Below are 13,459 nucleotides of genomic sequence, written 5' to 3'. Positions count from 1 at the left end.
CTGCACATCAGAAGAGCCTGTGATTGTTTTAAATTATTTTTTTTATGAGTTTATATTTTATATTAGTCATTTTTTAATTATTTTTATTATTTTACTAACCAAATTATTAAATATATATAATATTTTTCCCATGATTTCCATGTTCTTAGTTTATTGGTATAAATTTGATAATATCTTATCATTCTTATCATTTTACTTTAATTTCACTGCTATTATTATTTTATATATATTATAAGATATAAATTATTTACTTTTTATGTAAATTTTTATGATCTTTTTAAAATGTCCTATTTTTCCTTTTTTACGTATATATTTTATTTGTCTATAGTAAATGTCAGTTTTTATTTCTATTTTTTAAATATTTTTAATCCCTTTTAACTGTAAATGAGGGTCCCCATCCAGTGTAAATAATAGATTGCTTGATTAATATTCAGTGTTGCAAACCCAGTTTTTACATAAACAATAAACAGAATATAGAGTATAAAAAAACATTACTCTTATTTGAGCTGCTGGTTTATCTTCACAGCGTGACGCGCAGTCAGTTTATGCGCTCTTAAAACAGGAATAAACAGAAGTCAGCACGCAGCTGTGTCTTAAAGCTGTGGCTTATTTCATGTTACGCCCAAAACACACCCATCAATAATTAAGGGAATTAAAACACGCCCTTTGCACCGTTGGAGCTGGCAAAGCGCCCCTAAATCCAGCTGCGCAATTACCTAGTGCACTATAGGTCGTTAAAAAAGGGCCCTATAACTTGTACATTAAAGAGGCAGTAAATGGGTGTCTATTGTTTTAATTCTTTGGCACAGGTCTTATTGATGAACTTTCCTGCTGCTCTCGAATCAAGAGGAGCTGTGGAGAGAAACAGACCCCAGGCAGTGAAGTGAGATAGTGGCAGTGAAAGGATTTTGAGTCAGTATGCGAGGAGGAACGTTTACCTCGCTGCTTACAGGTGTAGATTCACAAGCTAATTTTCACGTAGGGTGCATGGCACACTCAAGACTAAATGCCCAGCCTCACCACATTACATATACAAAGCCCCAGTGGTTTGTATTCTCACTTGGCTGGACAGGTGCATGGCCCTGATTTGGATAGGTTCAGGGAGGAGCATGTCTGCAAAACATGGACATTTTTTTTGCGCTTTTCTTATGTCGTTCTGATCACATATTACAAATGGAGTGTAGGAAGGAGGAAATATTAGTGTAGATCAGTATAGCCAGGGAGTAATTTACTGTCACACTCAGTAGCACAGAGTATTGTAGAGGATAAACACTAAAAGATTATACTGTAAAGGTGTATGGACCTTTATGTGTTCTTGCTCTGATGTGTTCTTGCTAACTTCTTGGTTCATGAGAATGCACTGAAATACACACCTTTCAGTGGCAGTTAAGTGTTGATGTGATGGGAAAAAAAGATGCTGGTCATTCACACGGTTTGAAATGGTGTCATATCATATATCGTCTGATGTTATAACAATAATTACTTCACTTCAATGCATGTTTTGTGACAGAACAAGCATTTTTCTGCTGTTTCGGGCTGGAATTGCTGCAGGATTGGATCTCTTTCTGTGTGCTATCCTGCACTTCTGGCTGATATCAACCTAATACTGATATTTCCTTGTGCATCATTTTTTTTACTTGATTAATTGTGTGTGTGTGTGCGTGTTTCACAGGCTATAAAGGTAGTTGGGGTGAAGGCTCATAGAGAGAATGAGAAGGGTCAGGTTCTGCTGGATGTTTACATTAGGTGAGAAAAATTATTTGACCTTCTGACACTGTGCATTTACAGTCATCCCACTACTGTTATACACTGTTGGACTACGTGCCAATTCATATTTTAAATGCTGCTTCTCTATCTTTTAGTTAGTTATGGCATGTACATACAATACAAAAGTATTCATACCCCTTGGAGATTTATTTTTAAGATAAATGTGTTTTTGCTATAATGAACCCTGCCTACACGATGCGGGGAGGGAAACTGTGATGTTGTTACTTGGGGTACAGTTCAGAACAGCTTGAGACGGTTCTCAAGCCAGGCCCCCATTAAGATGAGGGTGGTGATGGGGTGGAGGCGGGTGCGAGGTCGAAAGTCACGAGGGTGAGGAGCACCTGTGCTTGGGAACTTGAGGCGTGGTTCATATCCCAAAATTTTGTTAATTCTTAACAACACTTTGCTATAATGATCTCCGCCTACACGATGCGGGGAGGGGAACTGTGATGTTGTTACTTGGGGTACAGAACAGCTTGAGACTGTTCTCAAGCCAGGTCCCCCCAAAAAGACGAAAAGCCAGCCACCGAATCTGAACTGGAAGTGAGGTAAGCGATAGTGAGAGTCTGAGGTCTTCAGCAGAACTTCATAAGATCTTTAACAGCGTTTAGGGGTGGTGTGAGCTAAAAGGTCTTTATAGTAAATGGCATACAGAGTTAGAATTGTCCTTGTAATACAATTTGCAGACCGGTATAATGTTTGACTAAATGGGAGTTCGACAGGTTTCGTGGCACAGTGAGTTTTCTTCTCTTGACAAGGGAATGTGATGACCATGAATATCTAAAACGATGACTGGGGTATGACACTTGCTCCCATCTGAGATTGAAGTTTTTGGTCATTCGGCTGTGAATAGGGGTAGATCTCATGAAGTTTAAGGTGGTCTGATTGTCCCTTTCGGCCTGACGTCTGTTCATTAAATGAGAACCAATAATGGTCTGGCATCTGATGGCAGGTCTTGCACCATGTTGCGATTGACTGAGAAGTAAGAAACTGCTGCTTGTAGACAGGATTGTTCAAAAATGAAGGAAGAGAAGTCTGAAGTAGACAGAGTCCAGCTTAGTCCCCAAAATATTTAGAGCAACAGGCAGGACCAAGGTCATCATGGTAGACAGGGGCGCCCAGGCGAAAAACACAGACGCCAGAGGGGATGCGACCAGAAAGCGGAGAGAAGTGTCAACTGAAGAATGTAGCACCTTGCAGGATTCGCTGGCGTAGAGATGGCTGGACCAGAGGTGGGCAGAACGAGCGGGCACCAGCTAGAGGCGGGGCAGGAGCTGCAGTGGAGAGGGAGAAGGAGCTGTCGTGGAACCGAGGAGTGGGAAAGGGAGGCTGAGCAGCTTGAACACGCACTGGCCGGAAAGGAAGGGACCCACCTCACCGGCGGCTGGAGGGAGTCTGGGCGGGACGGCTGCGCCGCCTGGGTGGAGTTGAGGCGACGTCATCGCCACGCAGGGGACCTTCGGATGGCGGCGTCTGAGGTGAGCAGGAGAGAGAAGAGAGTGTTCTTGGGAGTGGAACGCGCAAAGTGGATCCCACGGTTCCTCAGGACCTTCTGTAATCCAGCGACGGTCCATTCGGACATGGAGTGGGCTGGAGCCGGAGATGGGGGAAGCAGCGCGCGGGAGGTGGAAGCAACAGGAGAGCTCACGCGACGAGATCCATGGTGGGAACGCCGTGCGGGAAGAGTGAACAGTGGAATAGATTGAGGGAACAGTGGAATAGATAGAGGGAACAATGAATAAAATAGAGGGAGCAATAAATTAAATTGAGGGAACAATAAATAATGCTGAGCAGTGAAACAGATCGAGGTAACAATGAATAGAGACACATTAATTAAATAGAGGGAACAATAAATGGAGTAAACAAAGGAACAGTGAATAAATTTTAGGGAACACTGAATAAATCGAGGGAACAATGAATAAATAGAGTAAATAATAATAAAATAGAGGAAACTGATATAAATAGAGGGAACAATAAAATAAATCGAGGGAAAAATAAATTAAACTGAGGGAACCATGTATTAATTCGAGATATTAGATTGACCTCACCGGAAGGGAGGGAGGGTGGTCACGCTGTCTAGAAGCTGACTCTGTGAGCCGAGTAGTTTTAGCTGGCGCTGATTCAAGGATCCGATGAACCGAACCGGGTAGCTGACTCGCTGAGCCGAGAAGATTTTTAGCTGGCAGTGAGCCATGGATCATCCGACGCTCCGAACCGGGCAGCTGACACGCTGAATCGAGTTGCTTTAGCTGGCGCGGGTGCTGAAGCGTGGAATCAGGCAGGTAACGTGCTGGGCAGGGTATCTGAAGAGCTGAGCCGAGGAGACCACGGAGCGCAGCCTGGGTGCGATGAGAGCGGCAGAGGATGAGCGGTTAGAGAACAGTTCGAAATCCGAGGCAACAAGATCAAGGTTCAGGGCGGCAGGTTCGACAGGTGCTGGTGTGCGAGGTCGAAAGTCACGTGCGAGGCCGAAAGTCACAAAGGTGAGGAGCACCTGTGAGGTGTGTATATAGGACCAGGGGGAGGAGCTTGGGAACTTGAGGCGTGGTTCATATCCCAAAATTTTGTTAATTCTTAACAACACTTATAGAGATTTTAAGTGATAGACCAACACAAAGTAGCACACAATTGTAAATTGAAATGAAAATAACACATGATTTTATTCGACAAAAGTTATTCAAATAATAATCTCAAAAGTGTGATGTGCAGAAGAATTTAACCTCGATCTGAATAAAGCAGTCCGGTTAAGACCAATATGAATACAATTTCTATCGGAATGAACAAGATGGATAATTCTTTAAATAATCTGTTTAATAGAATAATAGCCATGTAAACACCTGTATCTGATTCAATTTCCAGTGTTTCTAAAGTTTAAGCATGTTCTCTGCACTTTTAAATGCACACTTTTTCTCCTTATTTGCATTTTACAAGCTCTAAACATGAAACAGGCTACACTGCCCAGCATGACCGAACTGAAAGCGGTGTTCACCTGTTTGAATACTTTAATGATCATCTTAAAAGAAAATAATGCAGAAATGATCCGACCAGAGCTCAACAACCAGTTTACTACCATGTTCTGTTCTGCTTTTCTGTGACCGTGACATCAGTTAAGTGTTCAGTACCTTTAGCTTAAAGGTAGCATTATGCTTATTAGGTCTCCTAAATGATCGTGTAATTCAGAGGATTCATGTTTAGGAGGAAACTAAAGTATGAGCATATCAAGGACTACAGAATGATACAGGACTCCCGTCATCTGTTCCTCGTGCACTCCTTGAGCAGCAAGGCACTGTTGATGGAAGCGCCCAAGAATTGGACAGTGGTTACTGCCAATGATGCCTGCTAGGTCAAACGGAAACTTAGCAACAAACGCTGGTTGTCATGTTAACGTTCACACTAAGTGATATTCTATACATGCATATTATATTGGATCAGATTACTTATAGTGCATGTAAACAGAGATTTTCATCATATTGTTGTAGTTTGTTGAGTGTAGATTTGGCCCACCCGAGCCCACGCACATTCTGTCGGAGCCCGACCTGGCCCGCCCCTAAACGGTTATAACAAGCTCACTTTTTTTTTAGCAACTTGACTGAGCTTATAAGTAGAATTCTGAGCTGTTCAGAATGATTGTCAATGAACAGATCAGCACGGAAGAATCAAAGATATATAATATTTAAGAAAACTGTACACGCAGTGCTGTAGGTCAAGCGCAAATTTTTGTCAGAGTAAGTGGCTACATAAGTACATACATCTCACAATAAACATGTCCAAATTATTTCCAAATATGTTGTTGTGTCTGCCAGGTGTCATGTGACTTATTTAAAGTTACAATATAGAAAGAATTATCTGAGGATGTGAGAAACAGATATTGTTACTTTCCATAAAGATGGCCTAGTGCTAGCATCCTATGCTAGCACTAGGTGAGAAACAGCATGATGGCCATGGTCATGCAGCAGTTTTCCAGGAATGGATTTCACTCGGAACATGCCTCCCCAGGGTCAACCAATGTCCACATGTTCAGCCAGAGGCTGGCTCTAAAAAGATACAAGTGCCGTCAGAATGGCTGCAGAGCAGGCTCCGAGTGGTCCTGCGGTCTAAATGCGCTGCCACTATGAACGGGAGGAGGAGGCGTGTCGGAGAGAAGTGTGCTCGTCTGCACCCTTCTAGGGTCAAAGGTGCCACTGGTGATGGGGACACACAAAGGGATGGGATGATTGTACAGTCAAATTGGGAGAAAAAAATTGCTGCAGAGCTTGAAGATGTGGGAGATCAGCCTGCAGAGCATACACTACACTCTGCATCAACTCTGCATGACACTGTCCAAGAAAGATGCCTTTGACACTTTGGGCACAATTTTGACATGCTTGCTGTGAGTTATACACACTTGTTTTGCCAGCTTTTTGGACATTAATGGCTGTATTGAATTATTTTCAGAAGACAGTGAATCTGTACTGCTTTATGATATATGGTGTATTCCATAATGAAAATGCCAGGTTTGTGAAAGAGTACAGGGTTCAGGAAGCATGAGATCATCGTCTTCACACATGAATTGGCCACCAGAGAGTGCGAACCTGAACCACATTGAGAATGTGCTGGAGAAGGCTTTGCTCAGTGCTCCAAATCTCATATCTTCAAAACAAGATCTTGGGGGAAAAAGTAATAAAACTCTGGAAATAAATAAATGTTGTGACATTACAGAAGCTTGTGAAAATGCTGTCAAATCGAATACATGCTTTAATAAAAAAAAAAAGTTAAATGTTAAAGCTAGAATGTGACATTTTTTTAGCCAAGAAGTGTATTATTTTAGTTGAATAATACACTTCTTGGCTAAAAAAATGTCACATTCTACCATTCTACATTGAGATCTTCACTGAACTGCAATAACTATACTAAAGAAAAAGTAAAAAAGTAAAAAAAAAAGATTAAAGCCATCTGTTGTGCGAGTTATCAAGCAGCTCTACATTGTCTCTGAACTGGGTGTTACAAAGTTAAAGCTCAACTTTCAGACTGGCTGTATATTTTTATATCCAATAAAATAAAATCTGTAATGTGCTAAACTTAAGTGATTTGAAGACATGACACGTAAATAACAAAATGATATAACCAAGTTTGTCTCACCATTTAATTTGTGCAGCTATGTTGGAAACGTGGAGATAAATGTGGAGGTGAAGAGGTATTTCTGCAAAGCCGGAGTAAAAGGAATACAGGTCAGTTCAGTTTTATCTTTTAAAATTTTTGACCGTAACTGTTACTGTACTCCAGTACCATATGCAAATGAAAATGAAACTACACCTGTTTAAAATTGCATAAATTATGTGGTGTTATATTTGACTGTATCTTTTTCAGCTAAATGGGATGATGCGAGTAATACTGGAGCCTTTAATAGGAGATATACCAATTGTGGGAGCAGTAACTATGTTCTTCATTCGAAGGCCTGTGAGTTTCTAAGCAATCTGTTGTTCCTCAATTCCTCTAAAAACACAGTGTGCTAACTATTTCTTATTTGAGTTTATTGAATAATGCTTGTTTTCATTTCAGAGTATTTTATACTGCACTTTACCTTATTTAAAATTGCCTGCTTCTGACAGAGGGCAAGGATAAGGGATCCTTTTTTATAATAAATTTAATGATGACTTCATCTGTGTCTTTTTACATTTTTTAATATTGTCTCTGTAAGTGAGTATTAGGACCTTGTTGATTTGAAATAGAAAGGGCAAATAAAACACTGCATGTAAGAGCTAAGATAATACTGATGCATCAAAAGCAAACTGTTACTGTGGCCCAAAAAACATGAAACAAACCAAACAGTGGGCATACTGTACCATTGCACCTCTAATTATTAATATAATTATTCCATATGACATTTGAAAGACAAATTTAGGTTCACTGATGAGTTTGTATATAAATAATTTGTGGCTTAATGATGTTATCTATTGTTTCAAGTCCATTTCTGTAGCTAGTGATGCATACACATTCCTAAACTGTGTAAATTAGGATTAAACTCAACATTTCTTAGTAGAGATTTTGCAGCTAAAACCTGTGTATTTAAATTGATGATGGTATATTGTAGCAAAAATACACTGCCTAGCCACCAGAATTTAAGTAAGTAAATTATGTGGGGTTCGGTATGTGCTGAAAGAATGAGGTCAGCTGACCACCTGAATATGTTGAATATAGACCAGGTTATTCCATCAATGGATTTTTTCTTCCCCCACTCTTGTGAAAGAGTGATTCAGGGAGCATGAGATCATCATTTTCATACATGGATTGTTCACCAGTCCAGAGTCCAGACCTTAACCTCATTGATGGATTGAAATAAATCTTGTGACATTGCAGAAGCTTATTGAAACAATGCCACAGTAAATGCAGCTGCAATCAAAGCTAAAGGCGGCCCAATCAAATGTGAGAATGTTTGACCTTTTTTTTTTGGCCAGGCAGTGTAGTATTGAAAGAAAGTTGTGTGAAAATTCCTTACTATGCAATGAATTACCTAATTATACATTTCCTTCTACAAATGTAACAGAAGAAAACAAAATGTTGTTTTTTATTCATGACTATTTTATCATTATCAACATTACACAGAGAAATAAAAACGTTTAAACCTATAAAGATGTATTTTATTCACCAAACTGTGAAGAAATCTAATTGGTTTGTTTTTCTTCAGTGAACCATTTAACACCATAACTGTACTGTTTTTTTCACACATTAATCTTTTCATTCCCCTCTACATTAGAAACTATCCATTAACTGGTCCGGCCTTACCAACCTACTTGACATCCCAGGGCTCAAGTGAGTTTTGTTATATAAAAACTTTGGATTTGGAATGCTTTCTTAATGGTTTACCTGTATATTAATTGACTCCGGCTGTTTAAACTTCACCTGCCACTGTCACCCTAAATGCTGTGTGTGCATCGAATGGAGTGATTTTCTGTTGTCAGTTGTCAGATTTGTAAATGCAGTGTATGTCCGAAATGATATGGTAATTTTAACTGACATAGGCAACATACAGTGCTGTGATAAAAAGTTAATCTCTGCCGTTTTAAAGCCTGTTTAGACAGCATTGTGTTGCTAACTCTGGGCTCTATTTTAACAATCTATAGCACACTATGTAATTGCGCTTTGCACAGCTGGATTTAGGGGCGTGTCCTGTGTCTTTGGTATCCTAAGGGCGCGAAAAATACACCTTGTGCAGCTCCAACGACGCAAAGGGCGGGTTTTAATTCCTTTAATTATTGATGGGTGTGTTTTGGGCGTAACGCGAAATAAACCAATCAGTGTGTCAGTATCCATCCCCTTTAAGACACAGGTGCACACTGACTTCTGTTCATTCCTATTGAGGAGATACAGAGGAGATACAGCTGAGCTTTTACAGTTTAAAGGGGATAAAAAATATTTTTAAAAAATTAGAAATAAAAACTGATTTACCATAGACGAATAAAATATATACGTAAAAAAGAAAAAATAGGACATTTTAAAAGTAAAAAAAAATATTGATGAAAAAAAGTAAAGAATTTATATCTTATGAAGAAAAAAACATTGTAGTGAAAGTAAAATAAAATGATAATAATAATAAAAAATTATAAAATGTATATAAATAAACTAAGAACATGGAAATCATGGAAAAATATAAATATATATATATATATATATATATATATATATATATATATATATATATATATATATATTGTAATAATTTGATCAATAAAAATATATATATTAAGAATAAAAAATAAATAATATAAAAAATAAACTCATTAAAAAACTAATTTAAAACAACCACAGGCTCTTCTGATGTGCAGAATAATATAATATATTATATGTATAATATAATATAAATAACTGAGTTTTTATATTATTTGTAACCAGAATTATAATATAATATAACAGAATTATATCTGCTATATTAAGTTACAGTCATTAAGTCTGTGTACTGAACATAAATATAAATCCTTATAACTGACAGAAATAAATATAACAAATGATAACATACTTTGCACATTTTAAAGATATTTTATTTTTATATTTTTGATTTGATTGCTAAAGGCTCTGGGTAAGGTGTATTTTTCTGTGGTAAGGAAGTGATGGTATGGGTTTTTTTGGAGTGCAGTGCTCGTGGTGATCGTGATTCAGTTCTGGCTGCGTGACTGTTGATTTTAGACGGGGTTTCAGGGAATCAGTCGTGCAATGCTTTTTTTTCCGCCGCCAAGATAGAAACACGGCAGAAATTTCCCTGAACACACGTCATTTCCAGACCAACACACCCATCAGCTTTAATATATACGCTATTGCGTGAGAAAAGCGTGAAAAGACTTTTGATGGCAACGAGCCACACTACACACCTTGAGCAGGGTGTACGATAGGGCCCTCTGGTTCTTACAAAAAGGAAAGTGGTGTGGTATCACTGAGGCAGTATTTTACTAACCTACATAGCAGGGGCTTGGCTACCTGTCTCAACAGCAGAGCTACAAAAGCCTGATTAAAATTCTTGACCCACAATATCAGTCACAATTTCTTTGCACGAGATGCATAGTGTGCACATGTGTGCTGAGTCAGACAGACCCTTTTCAAGAGTAAAGCCTTCTGTTTAAGCCATATTTGAGTGGGATTCTGCATTTTATTGAAGATTGGGAGATTAAAAGTGTCTTTGCATATGTGCTATGTCACTAAAACCAGACTGGGAAACAGTGCAAAAAAGAACATGGATTAAAGATGCTTGTTGCTGTTACAACCAACAAAAAAAGGTACTGACAGGTGGAGGCAACTAAACTACTGCTGTAATGTTAATGTGTTAATCTTTTTACAGGGCCTGGTCTTTATGTGCATACTTTCTGTAACAAATCATAGTTTTAATCATCTGCATTTTTTCTCCTTTTAATAGCCCTACATTTCCTCTGTAGTTTTTTTGGGAATGTGTTGGCCTGGATAGCACTTTACATGTCACAAAGGAAAGATGTCACAAAGTAATCATTAATTACAAATAATTCTCTAATTTTTAAGCATTATCTGTACTCATGTATTAAGTACAAATAAATGAATTAGTGAGTACACTGTTAACTGATTAGTTTGTCATTGTTTTATAGTTAATTTACTCACACCTGTAAACTTTACCATCTTTGGTCTTGGTGATGTTAAGAGGTTGTTTTCTTGGCACCAGTGTGTGAGAGGCTCATGAATACTGTAATGTTTTTTGTTGGACCTAATCCAATCCAGTCCTTTTTTAAAGCAGTGCTTCAACATCTAGTGTATGTCTTCACAAAGGTGTAAAGGATGCTACTGCAATAAAGTGGGCTCCCTGTTAAAACCCTTGTTTTCAGCAGGATTGCTAAAACAGAAGGTATCCATATAATTGTGGACATAGTATTGTTCAGATAGATGAATGAGATTTGTATTCTTTATTTTTCTTTTAGTGTGATGTCTGATACTATGATAATGGATGCCATCGCCTCCTACCTGGTGCTGCCTAATCGCCTTACAGTTGCCCTGGTTCCAGATCTGCATGTGGCACAGCTGCGCTCTCCTCTGCCCAGGGTTAACACACTTTCTTTCACACAGTAAAAAGGAACAAGCTATTCAACACTAGCTTTTTCTAATTTGAGGTTGTACATTATCAAGTTGTTGTAAAATTAATGTGCTAGTGAATCTTTTAAAAAATGTTAATTTATAAGTTATTTTATTTTAGTAATTTAGTTCAAAATGTTAAACTCATATATTAAATACATGTATTACACACATAGTGATATATTTTAAGCGTATATTTATTTTGTTGGAAAACCCAAAAGAAAATATTACATATTATATATTAATATTATATGAGAACAATTGCCACTTTTGGCAGTGTGGGCAGTGTGCCAAGTCCTGCTGGAAAATGAAATCATCATCTCTATAAAAGGAGATTTTGTGGAAAACACTGCACTGACTTTAGACTTGATAATAAAACACAGTGGATCAACACCAGCAGATCACATGTCTCTCCAAACCATCACTGATCTTCAGTAAATTTTACATTTCATTTGTAAAACAAGGGATCAGATTCTGGAGGAAGAGTGGAAAGACACACAGTCCAAACTGCTTGAGATCTAGTGTGAAGTTTCCACCAATCAGTGATGGTTTTTGTAGATGATATTTAGATGAAGAGTTTTGTAGTAAGCATGTTGGATTTAATTAGATCAACAAACTGTACAAACTATATAACAATACAAACTAGGGAAGAGTGCTGTATAAGAAAAGCCTGTTGTTTTATTCATATACTGCATATCCCATGTATAGATGGATCTTTTTAAAAAGGGGTGAATGCAGCACCAAAAAGAGTATTGTCCTGGTTGGCCTATGAATAAAAGAACTCTGTCTGAAGGATCTCCTTCAGAAATTCTTCAGAAAATGATAAACTGGTAAGGAATTTGCAAATATGATATGATAAGTGTATTCTTACCTGTGTGTTTTAGGGAGTGGTGCGGATTTACCTGCTGGAAGCTGATAACTTGGCTGAGAAGGATTCCTATATGAAGGGTGTGATAGCAGGCAAGTCTGACCCCTACGCTTTAATCAGAGTGGGGCCTCAAACCTTTAAATCCCGACATCAGGACAACACCCTTAGCCCAAAGTGGGGTGAGATGTATGAGGTGAGTCACACCGAGATACACACACACACACACACACCCTTACACACCGAGATACACACACACATCCACACCCTCAAAACCACCCTTCCACCCACACACACACACACACACACCCTTACACACCGAGATACACACACACATCCACACCCTCAAAACCACCCTTCCACCCACACACACACACACACACACACACCCTTACACACCGAGATACACACACACATCCACACCCTCAAAACCACCCTTCCACCCACACACACACACACACACACACCCTTACACACCGAGATACACACACACACCACACCCTCAAAACCACCCTTCCACCCACCCACACACACACACACCCTTACACACCGAGATACACACACACACCACACCCTCAAAACCACCCTTCCACCCACACACACACACACACACCCTTACACACCGAGATACACACACACATCCACACCCTCAAAACCACCCTTCCACCCACCCACACACACACACACCCTTACACACCGAGATACACACACAAACCACACCCTCAAAACCAGCCTTCCACCCACACACACACACACACACACCCTTACACACCGAGATACACACACACACCACACCCTCAAAACCACCCTTCCACCCACACACACACACACACACCCTTACACACCGAGATACACACACACATCCACACCCTCAAAACCACCCTTCCACCCACACACACACACACACACACACCCTTACACACCGAGATACACACACACATCCACACCCTCAAAACCACCCTTCCAACCACACACACACACACACACACACACACCCTTACACACCGAGATACACACACACATCCACACCCTCAAAACCACCCTTCCACCCACACACACACACACACACCCTTACACACCGAGATACACACACACATCCACACCCTCAAAACCACCCTTCCACCCACACACACACACACACACACACCCTTACACACCGAGATACACACACATCCACACCCTCAAAACCACCCTTCCACCCACACACACACACACACACACACACACACACCCCCTTACACACTGAGATACACACACATCCACACA

At 39.4% G+C, this 13,459-nt stretch overlaps 1 protein-coding gene and 1 long non-coding RNA gene across 3 annotated transcripts in view; one reads left to right on the top strand and one right to left on the bottom strand.

The window, feature by feature from the left end:
- esyt1b (extended synaptotagmin-like protein 1b) overlaps positions 1-13,459 on the top strand; it is a 160,273-nt gene that overhangs the window by 23,693 nt on the left and 123,121 nt on the right. Inside the window, exons 1-7 of one of the 2 annotated variants that reach the window (XM_049479370.1) lie at positions 558-952; positions 1,673-1,746; positions 6,902-6,974; positions 7,114-7,203; positions 8,501-8,556; positions 11,178-11,298; positions 12,213-12,389. In XM_049479370.1, the coding sequence (XP_049335327.1) occupies positions 7,123-7,203; positions 8,501-8,556; positions 11,178-11,298; positions 12,213-12,389 (435 nt within the window). In that variant the 5' untranslated portion in view covers positions 558-952; positions 1,673-1,746; positions 6,902-6,974; positions 7,114-7,122. Of the gene's footprint in view, positions 1-557; positions 953-1,672; positions 1,747-6,901; positions 6,975-7,113; positions 7,204-8,500; positions 8,557-11,177; positions 11,299-12,212; positions 12,390-13,459 lie in introns of those variants that run through there. The other variant, XM_049479369.1, reaches the window with a different exon arrangement.
- The window catches only part of LOC125802204 (uncharacterized), a 162,184-nt gene that overhangs the window by 95,229 nt on the left and 53,496 nt on the right, over positions 1-13,459 (bottom strand). The window lies entirely within an intron of this gene.

Source organism: Astyanax mexicanus, chromosome 5 (assembly GCF_023375975.1).
Source record: "Astyanax mexicanus isolate ESR-SI-001 chromosome 5, AstMex3_surface, whole genome shotgun sequence".
In the NCBI taxonomy this organism is placed as follows: Eukaryota; Metazoa; Chordata; class Actinopteri; order Characiformes; family Acestrorhamphidae; genus Astyanax; species Astyanax mexicanus.
This window is presented reverse-complemented; position numbering and strand designations above follow the sequence as displayed.